Source organism: Rhipicephalus microplus, chromosome 1 (assembly GCF_043290135.1).
Source record: "Rhipicephalus microplus isolate Deutch F79 chromosome 1, USDA_Rmic, whole genome shotgun sequence".
In the NCBI taxonomy this organism is placed as follows: Eukaryota; Metazoa; Arthropoda; class Arachnida; order Ixodida; family Ixodidae; genus Rhipicephalus; species Rhipicephalus microplus.
In genome coordinates this window covers 43,562,322-43,584,946 of record NC_134700.1, presented here as the reverse complement: position 1 = coordinate 43,584,946, position 22,625 = coordinate 43,562,322, and the positions used below count along the sequence as shown (strand labels likewise).

General features: G+C 45.6%; 1 protein-coding gene across 8 annotated transcripts in view; it reads right to left on the bottom strand.

The window, feature by feature from the left end:
• LOC119178803 (proteasome adapter and scaffold protein ECM29) overlaps positions 1 to 22,625 on the bottom strand; it is an 881,180-nt gene that overhangs the window by 135,723 nt on the left and 722,832 nt on the right. For 7 of the 8 annotated variants that reach the window (XR_012895350.1, XM_075895092.1, XM_075895224.1 and 4 more), the window contains one exon: positions 3,779 to 3,844. The exons of the other annotated variant lie outside the window; for it this stretch is intronic. Coding sequence is in view for 6 of the 7 variants with exons in the window: in XM_075895092.1 (XP_075751207.1) it covers positions 3,779 to 3,844 (66 nt within the window). In the remaining variant the exon portion in view is untranslated. The remainder of the gene's footprint in view (positions 1 to 3,778; positions 3,845 to 22,625) is intronic. 8 annotated transcript variants of the gene reach the window in all.

Genomic DNA, 22,625 nt, shown 5'->3' with positions numbered 1-22,625 from the left:
GGTGCCAGCCCAGTATTCTACCACTGAGCTACTCCCAGTGCTTGCGACTTGTAGGCAAATTTGCCTTACGCAGGCGTGATGTTGGGAAAGCGATCGCGTGAATACGACTTATGAAGTGTTTTAAAACAGCGAAAGAAGAACCAGTCGTCGCACAATACGAATGGTGTAACGAGTCGGCTGTCCAATGCTCCAACCCATTACATAAGCTTGTTCTTGTTCCCCTATTAATTGTGGCGCAGATCCACTTCAGCCATAATTCCTCATCGTCGTCAGCCACTGCATAGACAATTGGCACAAAGTTCCTAGCAAGTGTTTAGTAGATACCATGCTTCTCAGAAGAATGACGAAAAATAGCATAGCGAATGTCGGCCTACTACCCAAAAGTTTATTAGTAATGCCCTAGTGGGTACCAAGCATGTGTGCTTGCAGTAGTTACGCAATGAGTGTTTTGAAAAGGCTCTGAAAGGCCACTCTTCTAGCTTTCGCTGTGACTGTGCTGCACCTACCGCGCAGGCCTGGAGCTTTTTTTTTACACCTGATCATGCCGCGTCGACCAGATGTAGCATATTCGACGTACCCCAATTATCCAGCCTTGGCACGTTTATTCTTCATATGTACATGAGTCCGAACAATATGTCTTGTGCTGACACAGCTAGGGTAAGTGTAGCGTCTCCGCCGTGGCGTGTGATCGGCACGACATAATCAGCTGTGAAAAAAAAAAAAAAAAAGAAGGGGGGGGGGGGGCAGCGCACCGCCTGCTGCGACTCTATTCAGTTTCCTCGTCGTCCTTAATACTGAGACGAGATCTCTTAATTTCAAAGCTACGCACACAGCAAGATAACGTGCCCCGACTTCTGCAATGTGTGGTTCATTCCGTTAATTATGTCACACACACACTCGCGAACAAATTCATCGCGCACGTCACACTCGCGAAATGCACGACGAACGACGCGTTGTTAATTCCCTAACTATGGCCACTGGATAAAAAAATCGGACCCGTATCTGCATGTTAATCTGCAAATGTCGTCAAAAGACGATAGTCTTGCGTGTGGAGAGAGTGAAGAAAACATTCATTTGATGTTTGAGTTTGAGTTTTCATATCGTTCACTTGAGAACTGCTCGCTCACTTGAAAAATTGAATTGCTGCACAAACTTGAAGAAAAAACAAGAGAGACAGGAAAGAGCGCAGCGTGTCTCTCTTGTTTTTTCTTCAAGTTTGTGCAGCAATTCAATTTTTCAAGTATGAACCAACTAGTCTGCAAAAAAGTATTGCTCGCTCAATCGCCAGCATTGAAGCTAGAGTCACTGAAATTTCAGAGGTTTGAGTCGACTGTTATGAGAATGCACACATGCTAAGTATATGTCGCGGATGTTGCATCTGATACTGCATTGTATGAATGCTATAAACGTGTTTGAAGGAAGTGAGTGGTCTATCTTATTTTGTGTTAAAAGAACAGTGGCAACTACAGTTGCCGAGGTTACATATTCTAAATGAGCTTATTAAATCTGAAGCAACGTTTTCTGAAGCGCCATACTCAGTAACTATAATTAATTTAGATGCATTAGAAAGGTGTAGCTCTTCCAGATCTGTTAGTTGTGATCTTGTAGGATCTGAGTAAAATGTGCTCACAATTCTCATTTTTGCGAAAACTGATCGGTGTGCAAGGTTCTATCTCGCGTAAGACAATACCAAAATTTTCAAGGGCTGCAGGTATCTAAAAGCAAGGTCGGTAATTACCTGGTGCGCACACACCAGATGGATATTAAAGGATTTCGCGGGTCACACAAAGATGTACATGCTCAATCGTAACTACCGCAAGCACGCCGCGCATGCGATTCAATGGGCGCTCGCGAAAACTGCCCCCCCCCCTCCCCTGGTGGCGTCGTAGCGGCGGTTCAGGAACTAGACCTGTCACGCCGGTTTCGGAACACGCGGCGAGCCAAACCTGTGCGCTCTCTCATTCAGCAGCCGTGTCCTAACTCTGAGACACGATCTCTAAATTGCACAGCAACGCACACAGCAAGAAAATGCACCCCGACTTCTTGCAAGGCGCTTTTACGTCGATTCCGTTATTTAAAACAACCAACATAGTTCTCGCACTCACGAAATGCACCACGGACGACACCAAACCCTCACACAGAAGCCACAACCACAAGAATAAAATTTCTCTGCCAATATTGGCGGCAGCCTGGCAACAACCATCCCAAATTCTGGCAACAGGGGTATGAGACGCCAAACAGAACTTTGCCGAAAGACCATTCGTGCTGCTACTATGTCGCAGAAGCAAGGGTCAACGTTGTTTGATAACACGGTCTTGATAACACCATTGTAACCGAAGATGGTTCCTCAAGCGTACGTGGCATGAACGCTGGCCGCCTGTGTACTGAAGACGTTATCAATGAAGGAGTGTGCGAGACAGCTTCCTGGAAAGCGGACGCTCCGTCCGCGCCGATGCTATCAGCAATGGTGAAGTGCACGTAGACACGGGCCTCCCCGACAGCGTGCGCTATGTCGACTCCGGCCGTGTGTGGGTAGACGCTGATGTGAGCAATGCCAGTAAAGTTCACGATGCGCGCGCCGGCGAGACAACCATGACGTTGGAGGGTCTTTCGTCGCTGTCCGCAACAGTGCAAAAAATTGAGCGCTTTTCGAAGTCAAGCGGTGTGGCATCAAGGCAAGACGCCAGCAAGGCAAAACTCAAAATTCACACGAAAGCCTTCGATCCGTGATTTGGAGCTTGGTATCAAAGGAGCAGCACGCTCTTCATTTTGCTGTGCAAGCTGCTGCTGCAGAAGCTGTACTATGCTTCAACATGGGCAATGTCAATACATCTGCTGCAATTCAAGAGCAGCTGGACATCGCGATATTCAGCAGCACATTCCTGAGTGCTAGAAAGAACTGTCGTCAGAGTGCAACCTGAAATAAATAGAGAGAAGCGTCCCAAAGTCTGAGAAAGCTGGTCAAAGAGAAGCATAAAGATGGGATGCATCCAGATTATGCCCCTGGTGCAATTTCATAATATTTTATTAGTATTTTTGCAATACAGGTGTTTTGAAATGTTTTTTCTCGTTTTCTCAGAACATGAGTTTTGGCACATTTGCCAAGTTGGAGGGAAAATAATTTCTGTTCTATTTGAGCTATCAGCATAATTCTTTCTTCGCCAGAAAGATAAACGCATGCAGTATGCAATATGCCAATTTTGAAGGCAATATACACATCAATAAAATGTCTAATTAGGTTACATGCATGACAGGTAAAGATGGCTTGTTTTTCTCTGAACATTGAAGTCCTCTAACTCCAGCTGAAATTGGCCCAGCAAATTGATTTATAGCATATTGCACTCCTTAAACATCCTACATTGTTTCTACACTGTCGCAAATGTTTTGGTGCTTCCTGCTTAGATGCTAATTAGGCTGCAAACAAATTTAGGACCCAGTTTTACATTGGTTGTGGAGTATCTTGTAAACTACTTGACCTATCAAAAAAGTAACTACATTTGTAGAACCTGCACATCTAAACACACAAACTGTGGAAATTTTGTTCAGATCTATACATAAATAAAAAAGTCACTCATCAAATGTAGCCCCCCCCCCCTCCCTTAACACAGCCGTGTGCAGCCTCATAGCCCCGTGTCACACACACTGCTCAGACATTCACTGAAGATGGACTTGAGTGGTGACTACTGTAATGTGCATGACAAGACAGTAATTTCAGCATAACCAATTGAAGCAATAGCTGTGCAAAAGCAGAGAATATAAATAGAATGTAGCCACGCACCTGTAGTGAATTCCACCCAGACCTCTTCCCAAACTGCAGATGGAGACTCGTCACGTGTCTTGCCCTCTGCAAGAAAAGCATTTGATTCTCAGGGATGGGTAAAGATACTTTGAAACTGTACTGCAATACAATACAATATACTCAAGCAAAAGGTATTTGAGACAAAGATTGTGGGGGTGCTATCAGCCCCTGTAAACCATGGTTCCAGTGGGTCGTAGTTGGTGTATTTAGTTCCTGGCGCGTGAGATAGCGCTTCGTTTGCATGGTGGAAACAGAAGCTCCCCCTGGTAAAAGCAAAGCTGCGCAGGCACATAAAAAAAGAATTTGCCCTCTTTGGGGTTCGGCAGTGTGCGGGGACAGACATGTTTCGCAAGAGGCTAAAGGCAATGATTCCCTATCTCATTTCCTCCGGGCTCCTCGTGAGGAGTCAGACTACAGTACATTGTACATGCTGCATCGTTATGTTTTCTGTGTGCTCTGTTTGCATAGTATTAGATTATTTGTCCTATTAGTAGTTATGTATTAGACTTAACCAGCAAGTTCGCCTTTTTGTGAGGAAGTTCACGTGTTTGTTGCTCGACAGAGTCTACTGTGTCTATGTGTACTACCAATAGAAGTTCATGTGCCAATAAATAAAGCTGTATATCAGGCTAACTGGCATTAGTAGCTTTGAATTATCTCTTGAAGAATATTCTTAATGAAACACAGCTTAATATCAAGGCACCGATTGAGATACCAGAGAATGGGAGGAACACTCATTTTCTTTTTTCTTTGGTGTTATAGTTTGATCTTTTATTTTGAAAAATTAACAATAATTAGGTGAAAGTGCTGTGAAATAATTAGGTGAAAGGCACTCTCTCTGATCCCACAAGAGAGTACTACCAGGGTCCTTCCGTACCTTTTACCAATCATGAAACTCTCGCGAAAGTTTCATATAGGAACAAAAGTGTCCACCAAAGGTGCCACCATAAGCAAAAGGACATTGATCGGCTGTGCTTGGTAGGGCATTTGCGCATTTGCGAAAAAACTTGACATCAAATACACTTCTTTGGATATTTCGCTTCACCGCCTTCCCATTAACAAATCATAGCAGTGAGTAGTGTGGCGACGCAAAGCGATGCTTCTGTGTGCGGTGCAGAGAGCGCATGCGCCCGCACGAGAAAGTTATCTTCGAGAGGAAGGGTGATAATAAAAGTCAGTTGTTGTTTGGGACGCGAGTTGTTCACTTGCGCAGCTCTGCCGAGCGACGCGTCTCAACATTGGTGACCTGGACTCGGAATACAGACACAGCGACCGGAGTGTCGAACCAGCCGCAATATGGATTCAACGTCCACGACCGACGCCCCTCCGACAGTCTTCTCAGTCGACGGTAAGCTGCCCCTTTTTTGGACTGCAGACCCCGCACTTTGGTTCATACAAGTGGAATCTCAGTTCGCAGCCAGACGAATCACCGCAGACCTTACGAAATACCACTACGTAGTCAGCAGTCTGCCGCCCGCCATAGCCAGTGAAATCAGGAATCTGTTGCTCGCACCACCTGTCGAAAACGCATATGCAACGCTAAAAGAAACCCTTATTCGCCCAGTTACGCCCTCCGAACCACAACGACTGCAGCAATTGCTTCACGGCACGGAACTCGGCGACCGTACTCCTAGTCAGCTTTTGCGGCACATGCAACAGTTGCTCGGCGGAACATCAAACACGATAGATGGAGTATTGCTCCGAGAACTTTATTTGCAAAAGTTGCCTTCAGGCGTCCGCATGGTCATCGCGGCCTCAGAGCACAAGGATTTAACCGCAGCCGTCGAACTTGCTGACAAACTGGTAGCAATGACACCGCCCACACCCATGGCTGCCGTGCAAGCGCAACAGCCTCTAAACGAACTTCAAGAGATGCGTGAGGAGATTGCTCGACTTGCCGAAACAGTATCAGCTTTGCACGCTAGCAGGAGGGCGCAAACGATAACCGAGCCTAACATGCCGCTATCACAAGAGCAGCACGAGCATATCTGCTGGTATCATCGGAGGTTCGGAAGTACCGTAATTACTCGAATCTAACGCGCACCTTTTTTCCGGTTAAGCGAGTTCATAAATCGCATGCGCGTTAGAATCGAGTACGAGCAAAAAAAGTACGGCCAATCTATTGCCATCGGCAAATCTAAAATGGCCGCCCCCTACGTGCGTCGGCATGGCGCGTCGTTTATTTCTGCCTATGTGTTTCTCATGTGCGGCACTTTGTACGTGTGCTGAGGAGTTCGTCATCTAGTAGTGCATTAGCATCGACGGCGTGGAATGGCCGACTCCAAAAACTCGAGTGCACCACGATGCCGCTTTTAAAAGAAAAGTCATCGCGTGTGCAGAAATGGACGGAAATCGGGCCGCATTGCGGTCGTTCGGAGTTCCCGAAATGTGCATGCGGGACCGGCGGAAACAAAAGCAGAAGATTTTCGACAGCAAAGGCTTTAGTGGACCACAGCAGGGTCGGTTTCCGCAAATTAAAGAGCTGCTCGGCGAGTATGTGCTTTAGCAGCGAACAGCACAGCGGCCCGTGACGGCAGAACTGCTCCAAGTGCAGGCTATGCAATTAGTCTTAAAAAAAGGTCTAATGCGGAGCCAGTTTAAAGCGAGCAGGTGATGGCTAACTAACTTTATGAAGAGGAAAGGCTTTTCCCTCCGAAGGGGAACATGCATATGCGAAAAGTTTTGCGGAGGAGTATGATGAAAAGCTTCACAGTTTTCAGGGGTTCGTCCTAAACTTGCGGCGCAACAACGACTACCTGCTTAAGCAAATCGGGAATGCCGATCAGACGCCTCTTTACTTCGACATGCCTGGCACCACAACCGTCGAGAAGAAGGGGGCGAAGCAAGTTCGCGTGCTGACATCGGTCCACGGTAAAACTACAGTGACGGCAATGCTCTGTTACACGTCAGATGGGCACAAGCTTCGCCCGTACCTCATATTTAAATGGAAGACGCTCCCGAAAGGAGTCGTTTTTTCGAGTGGTGTGATCATGCGGGCCAGCGAGAAAAAATGGGTGCGCGTTGCAATCGATGTCTTATGTTTTTTTTTTTTTCGTGGTGGAAATCAGGTGCGCGTTACAATCGAGGGCACGGTAGAATCGAGTAAATACGGTAGTGCGCGTAAATGTGTCCCACCGTCGCGCACTCGGGAAACAGCCGCGGCAGGCACTGAGGGCGACCAGTGCTACTACGTTGCCTCCAAGTCGTCCCTCAGTATTTTTTATTACCGACCGCAACAACGGAGTACGTTTCTTAGTGGACACAGGCGCCGAGGAGAGCGTTATACCGGCGTCACAAGCTGAAAGAAAGAAACCTAGTACATCGCCCTTGCAAGCTGTCAATAACACGGTGATAACAACATATGGCCATCGTTCACTGTCGCTGAACTTCGGTTTCGGCAGAATGTTTAGCTGGGTGTTCATAGCTGCTGATGTCAAATTCGCCATACTAGGTGCAGATTTTCTCCAGTTCTTCGGTCTGTTGGTCGACGTCCGCAACAAACGGCTTCAAGATTCTGTTTCTCGGGGAGCGGTACAAGGCACGCCGTGTTGGCACCCCCCTATCAGCCCGGCCTTGCTTAGTCCGGCTGGAGAAGCGTACTTCACCGCAATACTACAAGAGTTCCCAGAGCTGACACGACAGCCACAGGCATTTCCAGAAGTAAAGCACGGTGTCCTGCATCACATCGAAACCACAGGCCCACCGGTCTATGCGCGACCACGGCGCCTGTCACCCGAGAAGCTGCGGTTGGCTCGACAGGCGTTTGCCCACATGATGGAACTCAGGATAGTACGTCCTTCATCCAGCCCATATGCGTCACCTCTTCACATGGTCCCAAAATCAACAGACGGCGATTGGCGCCCTTGCGGGGACTATCGAGCGCTGAACCGGGTAACGATGCCAGACCGTTACCCAGTCCCGCACATTCATGACATGACCTCCTTCCTGCATGATGCTACCATTTTCTCTAAAATAGATCTAGTGCAAGCATATCATCAGATACCCGTAGCACCGGAGGATATCCCCAAGACCGCAATAACAACGTCGTTCGGAATGTTCAAGTTCCTACGCATGCCTTTCGGCTTACGCAATGCCGGCCAAACTTTTCAACGGTTTATGGATGGCATTGTCCGTGGCCTCGACTTTTTTTTAAGGTATACCTTGATGATCTTCTGATTGCTAGCAGCACTCCTGAAGAGCACAAGCGGCATCTGCGCAACGTACTTCAGCGACTGACAGAGAACGGCATCGTTATCAATACGGCAAAGTGCGTGTTTGGGGTACCGACACTATCATTTTTGGGCCACAGCATTTCAAGTGCCGGAGTACAGCCCCAGAAGGACAAGGTGGAAGCAGTACGGCAGTTTCCACAGCCGAAAAACCTCCGCCAGCTTCGAGAGTTCCTGGGACTCGTGAATTTCTACCGTAGGTTTATCCCGAAATGCGCTAACATTCTTCACCCTCTCCACAGCCTACTTGCGGCATCTGGATCTAAGGCAACTGCCATTCAGTGGAACGACCAATCCACACAAGCATTCCGGATGATAAAGGAAGCTCTCGCAAATGCTACCATGCTCACGTACCTGCAGCTGGGTGTTCCTCAGTGCGTCATGGTGGACGCCTCCCATGCAGCGATTGGAGCCGTGTTGCAGCAGAAAGTGAGCGGAGTGTGGCGACCCATTTCCTTCTTCTCCAGAAAACTGAGCCCGTCCGAACGAAAGTACAGCACCTTCGGTCATATACTCCTGGCCATATACGCGGCTATCCGGCATTTCCGACATTATGTGGAAGGACAAGAATTTTTTGTGCTCACGGATCACAAGCCACTCACCTACGCATTGCCTCACCTACGCTACTCACCTCCGATTCTGGTGCGCACATGGCACGGGAGCTCCGCCAAATGTCGTACATCGCAGAATTCCCGACAGATATACGCCATGTTAGTGGCACAGATAATGCTGCTGCCGACGCTCTTTCGCGCGGTCCAGTGAATGCCATCAGCCTGCCGAGCGGCGTGGACTTCACCACACTTACGACGGCTCAACGCAGTGATGGACAATTGAAGCGTCTACTGACGTCTTCAACCAGCGCCTTGAAGCCGCAATGGTTGGCAGAACCCACAGGATCCGTATGCTGCGACATGTCTACAGGCAAGGCCCGACCGTTCGTCCCCTCGAACCTCCGTCGCAACATTTTTTACCTGCTGCACAACCTGGCGCATCCCGGGATTCGAGCCACGCAACGGCTATGCACAGCGAGGTTCGTGTGGCCAGGAATAAACCGGAATGTCCGATACTGGACACGAGAGTGCATCGCATGCCAGCGCTTTAAAGTTCAGCGACATACTGTGACTCTCTTGGGATCCTTTCCTCTGCCGGACTGTCGATTTGCCCATGTGCATATTGACATTGTGGGACCACTGCCGTTGTGCCAGGGGCAAAGCTACTTGCTAACCTGCATCGATCGCTTCATGCGATGGCCGAAGGCCGTGCCCATTCCAGACATGACTGCTACCGTCGCCCGCGCATTTATCTTCCACTGGGTGGTCCGCTTCGGAGTGCCGGCAACCGTGACTACGGATCGCGGAACACAGTTTGAGTCCGCCCTGTTCACAAGCGTCACCCAGCTCTTGGGTACTCACCGCATCAGAACAACTGCCTACCATCCGATAAGCAACGGTATAGTGGAAAGGTTCCATCGCCATCTGAAGACGAGCCTGACGGCTACTGCGAGTCACAGTTGGGTAGAGGCACTGCCGTTTGTTCTGTTGGGCGTTAGGACGGCTTTGAAAGCAGATATTGGATGCTGCTCCGCTGAACTGGTGTACGGAACAACGCTTCGCCTCCCAGAGGAGTTTTTCACTACCAGTAAGGCGAAAACGTGTATGCGAACGCGGACTACGCCGTGCGACTGCGAGACATCGTGAGCAAGCTACGCGCTGTTTCTCCGCGTCCGCCCGTAGCCCGGCCAGTCTACGTGGACCGGGAACTCTCCTCCTGCTCTCACGCGTTTGTGAGGCACGACGCCGTACAGCCTCCACTCCAGCCCCCGTACGACGGGCCTTTCAAGGTGCTGCGACAGGCAGACAAGCACATTACAATCGACAGAGGTGGTCGTCACGACGTGGTTTCTCTAGACCGCGTAAAATCAGCACACGTGGACTCCGACAGCGAAGCACCTGCACCACCTCGAGCTCCATCTTTGCAGGCACCCCCGGCAGATCACGTAGCGCAGCCCCAACAAGTTCTCAAACGGTTTACGCGGAATGGACGGTGTACGAGACCCCCGGTGCGAATGAACTTATGAACCGCAGTGGGTCGTCCGAGTGCGGCCGTTGTGCGTGCACTCACTAGGGGGGGGAGTACTGTGGCGACGCAAAGCGGTGCTTCTGTGTGCGGTGCAGAGAGCGCATGCGCCCGTACGAGAAAGTTATCTTCGAGAGGAAGGGTGATAATAAAAGTCAGTTGTTGTTTGGGACGCGAGTTGTTCACTTGCGCAGCTCTGCCGAGCGACGCGTCTCAACATTGGTGACCCGGACTTGGAATACAGACACAGCGACTGGAGTGTCGAACCAGCCGCAATATGGATTCAACGTCCACGACCGACGCCCCTCCGACAGTCTTTTCAGTCGACGGTAAGCTGCCCCCTTTTCGGACTGCGGACCCTGCACTTTGGTTCATACAAGTGGAATCTAAGTTCGCAGCCAGACGAATCACCGCAGACCTTACGAAATACCACTACGTAGTCAGCAGTCTGCCGCCCGCCATAGCCAGTGAAATCAGGGATCTGTTGCTCGCACCACCTGTCGAAAACGCATATGCAACGCTAATACAAATACAAATAACCTGAACACTGTGACTCATGTCAGATGGCTGACAGGTTAACACATTTTGTGCAAGAGATTGCAGAGCAGCTGTGTTCTGGCTGCATGTAATGCTCATTTTCGGACTAATTGTCACTTTATTTTATTAGCCCCGAGAAGTTGAAGTGGCGCCTTCTGGTGGGAGGCCTGGGTGACGTCACGGAGCGGACTCTTCGATGCCCGCCGCCGCGTGCCTACATAGTGATGCGCTCGCTTCGTGCACTGTTCAGCTGTTTGCATTCAGTTTCCCCTCGTCTCAAGCCCCAGATGAATGATGAAAACACATTCGTTAATGTTCCTGGAAAAACAATAAATGTTTACTATAGCACAATCGCGCACTTGCTCGTAGGCAATGTGAAAGGGGTAAAAAGGTCTGTGTCGTGCTGTTAATCCTGATGATGAATTCCATTTCTGGCCATGGCAGCCGCATTCCGACGGGTCTGAAAAGTAAGAAAACACCTTTCCTTTGATACAACAAACTCACTGGCGCATGATCATGCAAGACGTGAAACACAATATTTACATTAATTAGGAGAAGCTCTTCACGGTTTCCCTCCTCTAGGGTTCTTTGTATCGAAGAAACGCTCGTATCTACGGACAGTGCTTTATCTGACGTGTTGCCCTCACGTGCACTATCGAGTCTCGAAAAATATCTCGAAAGCGCTCGCCCGCTGCTGTTTTGTCTGTTATACTTGCTAACACGTTCAGTTTCATGTTTCTTTCGCAATAATTGTAGAGCTTCATTTCACGGAATTTATTGAGGTTATGTGTGGAAATTCACATTGCTGTCAGATCCTGCCTCCATGCAGAATAATAGCAACGGTGTTGTCCCACACCCAGTTTAAGTAGCCACCTCATAAATTGCTTTCCCTTGCTGTTGATTACCCGTACGTGGTCATGAAGTAAGAACTAGCTGTCGTCACCTCATCGAGGAAAAGCTTTTTTAATTATTGCTGGGGCCACGTCGCTGACTGCACTATCAAAAGAGTTTATTTCGACTTTTATGCACTTTTGTTGAAATAGTTGCTATCAGTGGTGCTCTCATGTGAAGTGAACATTACTGTTTGTGATGCAGCTATAGATCACCCCAGAATTTCACCTATATGACTACACAATGCCTAGAGACTGTTGAAAAGAAACATGAACATATGATCTGAGTAAATTAATATATCCCAACATTTCCGAAAGCGTTGTGTGTGCGTCAGTACTATTTCATTTATTTTCCGAATATGTGAAGTTTGTGCTTAATGAGTCCGATTTATGTAAGTCTCCTGTTGGAGAAAGCACAATTCTTTCAAACTTTAGATTATTTGTAGACACAGGCATAACTTCCACAGTAAAGCACAATGTATTTAAAGAATTAGAAGCATCCTAATATCATTTGTGATACTTCGGCACACATGTGTTCTCTATCCTAGAGTCTATGCCTAGTTGTAATCACGTTAGCACCACTTGGCATATTTTCCTATTTCTTGGTGTACACAACGAAAACAGCAATTTTCGCAGTAAATCTTTTGCTTGGACCAGTGGCGTACCAAATCCTTGATGAGTGGGAAGCAAGCTTTTATATATATATATATTTATTGAATGAACTTGCAGATAGCACATTTGAAAAGGATATTGTATTTACTAACGTTTCAGCCGTGGCACGGCCTTCGTCAGAGTAAGTAGGTATGATACAATGCAGCCGCTTTTATAAGCTCACGTGATGAACTCTCGGTACAGCAGCTAGGACAATGAAAGTGAAAAAATGGTAATCTGTCAGAACCTTGTGTTGACATGACTGACATGCGGCGGGTGCATGAATATAGAAGTTTCAAATTTCCTTGCGCATCAACACGCGGGGCACAGTATAGTTAGCAGGACATGTAAAAGAGCTCTGAAGTAAAGAAACCCCGGTTGACTAATATACATTTCAATATACTATAAAATTTTTACTAATCTAAGAAGTCGTGTTGTTATAGTGTGAGGCAGGTGAGCTATCCTACGTTTTCATTGATACCTGAACGAATGGTGTTAAATTTGTGGATCAAGAAGGATTCCCTCACTTCCCTATCGTGATTTGTCTTAAAACCGGACTGAATAATAGTGGCCCTAATTTTGTCGAAACCATGGCCAGGCATACTGACGTGCTTTGACAGCGGTAGATTAGGGAGGCTTACGGCATGTGCACGGTGATTATTAAAACGAATTCTGAAACTTGTCTCTGTTTGACCTATGTACTGAGCTCCGGATGTTGAACACTCGAGAAGATAGATGACGTTGATACTATCACACGTGTAGTTCCCATTTATCTTTAAAGAAAAACTGGACGATGTACTTAAAACTGTTTTAGATGTCGTCATGTGCGCGCACACTTTGCAACGTGGTTTGTTGCAGGGATGACAGCCTTCATGATGTGAACACATGGTTTTAGATGAGGTTAGTAAATGACGAAGGTTCCGCGATCGTCGGTAGACCACGCGTGGTTGTTCTGTAAAGATTCCTTTGAGCCGCTCGCTCTGTATTAAAATGTTGAAATGTTTCTTTAAGATATGGTTCACATTTGGAGCTGAGGCCGCATGTGTCAAAATTAGATTAGTCCGCGAACAATCTTTGGGTCTTTTGTTAGTACTCAGCAGGTCTGAAAGGTCGAGCACTTCTGCACGTTTGATGGCGTCTGTGATTATGCTGGCTGGATAGCTCTGTTTTTCGAGCGCGCTCCGAAGTTGTTCGCAGTGGCGGGAAAATTTGCTGCTATCAGAGCATATTCTTTTAAAATGGACTGCTTGGCTGTAGGGAATACTAGTTTTATTGTGTTTCACGTGACTACTACTAAAGTGAAGATATTGCTGCCTATTCGTGGGTTTCCTGTAAATATTAGTTATCAGCTTCCCGTTACGTAGAGTGACCATGACATCAAGAAAGTTTATGTTCACAGGTGAATAAAAGTGCAAAAAAGAAATCGCCGGATGAGCGTTGTTAAGATCTGCTATGAAAGAAAGAAGTTGCGATTCACTATGGTGCCAGATTAGGAAAACGTCATCGATGAACCGCTTATAGTAAAATGGCTTATATTCACAATTTGCAAGAAATTTGTTTTCAAGGAGCCCCATAAATATGTTTGCGTAGTTTGGTCCGATTCTTGTGCCCATAGATGTACCGCTAACTTGAACATAATGTGCCCCATCAAATTCGAAATTGTTAAGTTCAAGAATGAGCTTAAGCAACGTAGCTAACGTAGATGCGAAAACTGGTTTGTCGGCATCGCAATCGTGGTACGCGCAGATAACTGCCTCGATGCCATCTGAGTGAGGGATATTAGTGTATAGTGACGTGACATCTAACGTAACGAGAAACGAATTTTGAGGAACCTGTAGGTCAACAATATCTGATAGAAAGTGATTGGTATCCTTAATGTAAGAAGAAAAGCTGGACGGAATGGTGTTGATGAGGCTATCTACATAACGGGAAAGGTTCTCAGTCACTGTTCCAATTCCAGAAATTATCGGTCTACCGGAATTATCTCTCTCATGAATTTTGGGAAGAAGGTAAAACCTGCCAGCTGCTGGGCTCAACGGTATTAGGATTTTCAGAGTGCCATAGCTTATTTCTTTATCATTAAAGAGCGCAGTAAAACTATCACGAACAATATCTTTGAACTCGTTTGTTGGGTCATGATCTTGCCGCTTGTAATAAGATGCATCACTGAGCTGCCTATAGCCTTCGCTGATATAGTTGCTTCGGTTCATTACAACAATGGCACCTCCTTTAGCTGCAGGTTTTATAATTATGTCATTACGACTTGCGAGGGATTCAATTGCTTGTTGCTCTCTGTCAGTAAGGTTGCGGTGCAATGGTGTACGTTCTTTATATGCCTGCATGACATCGCGTTGTACAGCTCTGATATAAAGGTCCAGACATTTGTCTCTTTGGGAGGGAGGTGTCCAATGCTTGTAGGATGGCAATGATGAGCTATCGGTATTGTGAGCCGAGGACCGATCATAAAAGTACTCACGGAGGCGCATGTTACGTTCGAAATTGTGAAGATCCTTCACCAACTGAAATTCACTATAGCCTCCTGTTGCAGGGTAAAAATTAGGTCCTCGAGATAACACACTACGTTCCTCAATTCATAGATCGTAACATGACAAATTTATAATGTTATCCTGTCCAGAAGATTTACTTTCCAGCTCAGACTGGCGCATTACAGCTGTAGTTAGAATGCTTCCTTGTCGGGAGCATTCCTTTTTTCTTAAGTTGTCACGCGCGACCTTCTTTAACTTTTTAGCATCCAGCTCGGCTAACTTCTGTGACCGATATAATTCGAGAGTTTTTAATTCTTCAGTCGTAAACTGAGAGGATTGCACAAGCTGTTTTTCCTGATTCCGCATACCTTTTTCTGATGATTCATAATGGCTAATAAGTATGCTGGTTAATTCAACAGACGCCCGATTTAAGGTGTTGTTACACCTTGACAGGTTTTTCTTTGACATCTCTGATGTGGCCGGCTGCAGTTTTAGTTGCAAACCTTTAGGAGCACTTGTTGCCGCGACATACATTCTAAGCATAGAAATGTGCGATTAACAATGAGTCCGCTTTCCTATAACCTTCCTGGTCCATAAAAAGTTCATTGAGCCAACAGACAAAGTACTCTCACCCAGCTGGCCTTGTGTTAGTCAGTTCGTTCCTCTCGTGGTTGTGCCCGTGTTCCGGAGTCCGTAGCGTGGTTGAGACGGCGAAAGTGATGCAACGACAGCAGGTAGCGGTAGACAAGACGTAGGCTGTGTAGATTGCGACTTGTTCATGTGGGCGCGCAATGCTTTCGAGGTGACATTCTCTGCTACGGAAGGCTTGCTCGTCAGGGTGAGGGTTGCTGTCGGCGCGGTGTTGTTTCTTGAGTTCGGCTGTGCTGTAGGATGACTGGGTGCTGAAGGTCGCCCAGCTCGATCCACTCGATACGGAGAGTCGTCATTCGTTGATGAATCGCACCAGGCAGCTGATGTCGCATCCACCGGTCTCCTGAAGCACAGGTGGCGGATGTGGCTTGTAAGCAACGACACACCTTCGAAGCTCATATGAAGGCCGTCTGCTGCGAAGACGTGTGTGGGTGGTAACCATTCGATTTCATGATCGAGGTAGCAAACTAGCCGGGAATAGCGGCAAAAATTTCGAAGCATGTTGTTGAACACTGATGCTTCTCTGTTGCAGCGTCGGACGAATGTCAGGTTACGGTTTCTTTGTCGACGGTTTCCACTTCTAGGCAGTATCAGTGTGGCGTAAATTCGCCGAATTTCTGGGCGGTCTTTTGCAATGCTTTCAAGTAGATCGCGGTATTTTGCAAACGCCTCGTGTCCCGAACTCGAAGTCACATCGACCGTTCCAACATGAAGAATAAGACAAGATGCTGAGCGGGGCACTAGTTCCAGTAAGTCACGTACATCACCGATTGTAGCACAGTATAGTTAGCAGGACATGTAAAAGAGCTCTGAAGTAAAAAAACCACGGTTGACTAATATACATTTCAATATACTATAAAATTTTTACTAATCTAAGAAGTCATGTTGTTAAGGTGTGAGGCAGGTGAGCTTTCCTACGTTTTCATTGATACCTGAACGAATGGTGTTAAATTTGTGGATCAAGAAGGATTCCCTCACTTCTCTATCGTGATTTGTCCTAAAACCGGACTGAATAATAGTGGCCCTAACTTTGTCGAAACCATGGCCAGGCTATATATATATATATATATATATATATATATATATATATATATATATATATATATGCATGAAGAAACTACGGATAAACGCACGGAAATCTTTATTTGTTCACAGTTTCCGCTGCAGGAGAGCCTGCCTTCGTCAGGGAATACAGGGTACACGTAACAACACACTTTTTTAAATAGATAAGTACGGCGTGGGCCCCCACCATGTGCTCAAGGGAGCAGACTGGTCTTTGGGACCAAAAAGTGACAAAAAAATTCATTTTTTAAAGTTGACATGGTATTTGGTTTCTGCAAGTATTTTTCTATATCTCTGCAAATTTTCACACACCAAAAAGTAGTACTTTTTTTGTAATGTCATTTCAACTGTCTAGATTCTTGGGGCTGTTAACATGCAGAACCTGCAAAAAAATGCGGGACCGACTTTGAGGCTTATTTAAAATTTGCCAGCGCCTGTGTCTAAAGCTCTGCTACCAATTTATGAGCACCTTTATGAGGATTGCAAAACATGCGCACCATGAGTGTTGCTTTTTGAAGAAACTGCTTTCTTAGTTTTTTCCATTTTTCTCAAAAAAGTAAATTTACGACTGTTCAATTTTGAGGCCTCAATATCTCTGCTGCTAGGGCAGGTACAACAATAAGTCTTTTTGCAGTGGAAACCTGTATGTGTGTGGAATGCAAGTATGGGAGCAGAATTTAGAGCACAAGCTTTTTTAATTAATTACTAAGAAAAAGTGTAACATTAATCTAACTGCTTTTGAAAATAGATAGTTCATTTTGCTGTAAAATAACCAACAAAGACCTAAAAACCAGAAAACTCTTGCACACTTTCACTCTTTAGTCATTAGTCTATGTTGGCATATCTTAAATATCACTTTTAATTAAGCACTTTTTTTCTATGGCAGCCTTAAACAATAGGAGTGAACTTACCTAAATTATCTCAGGAACATGGTGAGTTACAGGAAAACTAATTAAATATTTGAAATCAGCAGAAAAAACTGCATAACCGTGTGCAGCTTGATCAAGATCACTGAAGACGAAAAATGTCTAAGACCAGTCTGCCCCCCTTAACTATTATCGTCATGGATATGGCATATATCGTGTCACTATTGATAAACATAGGCACTTGTGCGATATGGTTATGACTGTATGAAAAAACTGCAAGCAAGACACAGTTTTCTACTATGAAGCATGGGGTATGTGCAGAAACATGCAAACAGACAGTGCTGGGCTATATACTAAAGTAGTCATGTCTATATATGATGGTGGGAGATGTACACAGAGGATTCGTGGGTTGCGCGATCAACTTCGAGCAAGCAACTCTTCAATCACATCCCTTTGTGGATATGACGACTATTTTTTATGCATCACCTCACAACTCTCTGCATTAATACAATTAATTCATTCTTGCCGAGAGAGAGGAATAAGCAGCCCTGCACCTGTGCGCTTCAAGTCTACTTAGTGCAAAAAGCCACGGACTTTAACTACCTCTCTGTTTCGTGGGATCAAGTTTCAGAGAAAGATTATAAGTTGAGCTTCGCACTGCTCGATTCCACCGTTTTATTCGTCGCCACTTTGAAAGCTGCTGCCCCCGTTACAAGGTACCATAAGCAAAAGTGATCACTAATTTGGTTGATCGAACACTGAAGCACAAACCTTTTTTTTTTTTCATCTTTTAGTACGGCAAAACCAAACATTGAAAAGAATTTATCACACTTATAGGCTCACCGCAGCTGCAGAGTAGCGGTGATGCTATTCCTTTTCTACGAAAGAAAATTATTTTTGTGAAGCAGCAAATGTTTTCATTAGTCCATAGAAACTTTGCTCATTCCCATCTGTAGCTGCATCAGCAAGCCGAGCACAGCAGAATAAAAGCATGAGCCAATGATGTAATCTAATACAGAGCAGGCTAGCTCTGTTCAGGGCTACCCTGCCCTCAGTGCTACAGCACAAGGCGTGAAAGTGTTGTACAGCAGCCCGCACCGCAAAGAGTCTACTAGAAAAATATTCACAGCAGAATTGTTGGAAATATTTCATTATATGTAACATTTTCTCGTAACATATTGATCCCCTCGTGACATTATAACTGAGTGATTACTATGGTCAAAGAAAACACCGCCTTAGTTGTTTGTTTCCTTATTGTGCAGCCAACATTGACCACTGTCGGAAGCGGAGGGGCTCAGCCCCCTACCTCATCTTGGTGGGGGGGCTAGCACCCCACTTGCTCCCCCGGCTGATACGCCTATGGTTCAGATGGAAGTCTGCCTATCTTAAGCCAAAAAATGATCTTTTTCGGCCTGGATAACTTTCAGGAGTTATGAAACCTCTCATTTTGTATTTTGAGAAATTTGTGTCCCGCAATTGAGGAAATCCCCGACGTATTGCTAAAGTGTGGGTATACCGCGAGTGCAGAAAAAGGAGACAAGCGACGTCGGAAGAGGATTGTTCTTGTCGTGACGTCTTATCAGCGCGACCACAGCAACGCCAGGGTTCGTTCTGGGGGCTCATCATGAAACTGCCAATAGAAGTTCCCGTGCCAATAAACAAGCTGTATATCAGGCTAACTTGGCATGAGTAGCTTCGAATTACCTCTTGAAAAATATTGTTAGTGAAACACAGCTTAAAAATCAAGGTACCGATTGACATACCATGAAACGAAAGGAATACTTATGTTGTTTTTCTTTTTTTTTTCTTTGGTGTCATCAATGGCAACTTTTATTTTGAAGAACCGAAAAATAATTAGGTGAAAGTGAAGTGAACTGTTTTTGCTAGATATAGGTACTATGAAGAACTTTTACTCAAAAGCTTTTTTCATTTTATGCATGCAGATTTCATAACACTGCTAAGGTCCAGTATAAGAGGCTCTTTTTTTTTTTCCCCATTTCCATATACTGTTGCAATTACCATGAGTTGACCGTTTCAGTTAGCCTTCTATGTAAATACCAGAGCAAATCAAAATCGACCTCTAGCTTCCATCAAACCAGTTATTCAGCTCACACTGATAAATTACTATACAAAAAAACTCCACTACTCTTTCTAGAATTTTCCTTATGCAGTGTCTTTTTCAGACACACTTTAGCACTTTGTGTGGGAAATATTTCTTCCTAACGGGAAGCAAACGTTTGTACCACTCACCTGGCAGTGGGTAAGAAATTTTCCCCCTGCGCTATGCCCTGTAGGCAAATGTGGGCGAAATTCTCAACATAATTAATTTGTTTGCTGCAGTTACTGGCAATTGTCGAGAATCCCTAACTTCTATGAGCACAGGCACATATAGTTTATTTAAATCTTTGATGAGCCGTAGATGAAAATTTGGGAGATGGAGTGAACGACGCAAAAAAGAACACTGAAAATAATTTATATCTTTGGTTCTTTTTTCTTCGTGATGAAGGACCACCAACCCCAAACAGTTTATTTTGTTCACGAATAAAAAGTGCAGACAAAGTGCGGTCATCCAGCAAAATATCCTCAACGATGTTCATGTAGACATTGGCACAGGCCTACTGTGCACATTTCTACATATTCCTTCGCAATTTACAAGAGGCACAATAGTTGCTCCTATGGCATTTTTGCAAATCATCTCGTCCTAATTTCAGTGAATGCAGTTGACTTTCCGCAGTTGTTTTGAGTGTTTAGAGACAGTCCTTGCAGCTTACTTTCACAAGCTGTTTTGCAACATAGCTGCCCAGGTATTCCAAAATGCAGTCCCTCGTTGACTCCGATGAATCAAGTCTTGCATGCATTCAACAAGCTCCCACAATTAATCGTCGAAAATAACTGCCAAAGTATCAATCTTTGAAGCTTTGTGTCGAACTTGCCGTCATTTTTTTTTGTAGATTGCATTGTAGATGCCCGCAATCGCGACTGTCACGTCACAGTCTGGAGAAAGCTTGATAATTCATTGATCGATTGATATGTGAGATTTAACGTTCCAAAACCGCCATATCATTATGCGAGACTCTGTAGTGGAGGGCTTTTGTAATTTTGACCAGCTGGGGTTCTTCAACACGCACCCAAATCTGAGCACACGGGCCTACAGCATTTCCGCCTCCAAAGAAAATGCAGCCGCCGCAGCCGGGATTCGATCCCCCGACCTGTGGGTTAGCAGCCGAGTACCTTAGCCACTAGCCCACTGCAGCAGGGCGAAGTCTGGAGAAAGCTATTGTGGCCTTTTCACAGGTGGGAGCTTTGTTACTGTTCGCAAATGCTGTTTTGGTTTGAACAGGTAAGCAGGCAAACCTTGGAAAATTCTTGGTATGTCGCTTTCCCCCAGTCTTGGTGAATCTCGAAGCAGTGAAATGATGTTTCCATTCACTGTACATACGTCTGCTTGAATCATGTCACTTGCATTGAAACGTTTTTTGCACGCACAAACATACTTAGAGTTGATTGAAAATCTGACAGTCTCCTGTCCCGGGATCGCACGTTTCCACCTGTCGCGTTATTCTGCATCGGCTGGTAAACAAAACAGAGATACTTTTCTGGCAGTGCGTTTGTATTCTGAGTGACAGTTCAGCTCACAACAAGTGTTGGGTATTGCTGTCACGGCGAGACGTCCACGAATAGGAAAAAGGGGGGCAACCAGCATGGACAACACTACTCCACGCCCACACTCCCCTAATGGGGGCCAGCAGCACCTGGTTTCCTATCTCCGCAGCACGGAAAGTGCTGGCGGTATGTGAACCTCTCCCATAGAGTTACGCGGGAGTTTCATGACCAGTAAAAAGTGTTAAAGGACCCTGGTAATACTGACCTCACAAGACAGTACTACCGGTGTCACCTCACCGGCAACTGGCTCGTTGCAATCTACCTTGTTCTGGACACAACTCTGGTGACTGACCGGTGTAACATGGCAAGAGAAAATTTCTTTATCAAAGAGACTATAGCAGTAGCTTTAGGGTTGCACATCTTGCATGGTAGCATGACTGAAAATTGGGCAGGCTTGGTTCAGATTCACTGCTTAAAACTCCGCGAAAAGACGGTCACAAATATTAACACGTCTTGCAGTATTGCTTTGAAATGCGTGGAAAACCTTCTTGCATGTTAACACTGTATTCACTGCATGCCTAACGCAAATTTTGTGATCTGTTCTTTAGCATAACTTATTTGTGTGTACGTGGGTCAATTCAGTTCCCTGCTGAGTGGTCCTGGGACCAAACCTAGCATTACACTTTTGTGACCGACGCCACATCAACAATGCGTTGTTTTATAGACTCAATTCATTTTAATGGGACTTTATCACATTGTCCATATGAGAGTATCTACAAGTTTTTCCACAATGTCCCCTACCAGTGAACCTGATTAAAGCTTATTATGTGCTGCACAAAAATGCCAGGCCTGCACGGAAGGTGCAGCACAGTCCCAACAAAAGCTAGAAGAGCAGCCTTTCAAAGCCTTTTTAAAACTCTCATTGGGTAACTACCGCAAGCACACTTGCTTGATACCCACTAGGGCATTAATAATAAATTTTTTTTGGTGGTAGGCCAGCATTGGCTATACTATATTTCATCATCATGCTGAGAAGCGTGGTATCCTGTAAACACTTGCAAAGAATTTTGTGCCATTGTTCATGCAGTGGCTGACGGCGATGAGGAATTATGGCTGGAGTGGTTCTGCGCCACAGTTAATAGGGGAACAAGAACAAGCTTATGTAATGGGTTGGAGCATTGGACAGCCCACTTGTTATGCCATTCGTATTGTGCGACGACTGGTTGTTCTTTGGCTGTTTTAAAACACTTTATAAGTCATATTAACGTGATTGCTTTCCCGACATCACGCCTGCGTAAGGCAAGTTTGTCAACAAGTCACAAGCACCGGTGTAGCTCAAAAATAGAATACTGGGCTGGCACCGAGTGGACTGGGGTTTGAGCCCCACTGTGTGCTAGGTTTTTTTATAATTTCGCACGATGTGGTTACGGACACTAGCAGCGGCAGACAACTGCGCGTGACCCATGTTGTGATTTATTATGTTTATTATGTGCTGCACAAAATCATTCGTGAGCATGCACTAACCCCAAAGGGCAGGATTGTAAAATTATGCAAAGAGATGTCTTTGCATTCTGACAGAGCATACACCAGTTTTGTTCCTGCTTACTGTTGTCACCCAATGCGCTGATACCTGCTACCATTGTAGCTACTTGAACAGTGATATTCTTAGAATAAAAAATTTTTCTTTCTGTGCAGTTACGTGCAAACCTGACAACCTAGCAGCATAAAAATTCGGGAGACCTCACCGGGGAGGGGGGTTACCTCTCGGAAATCAC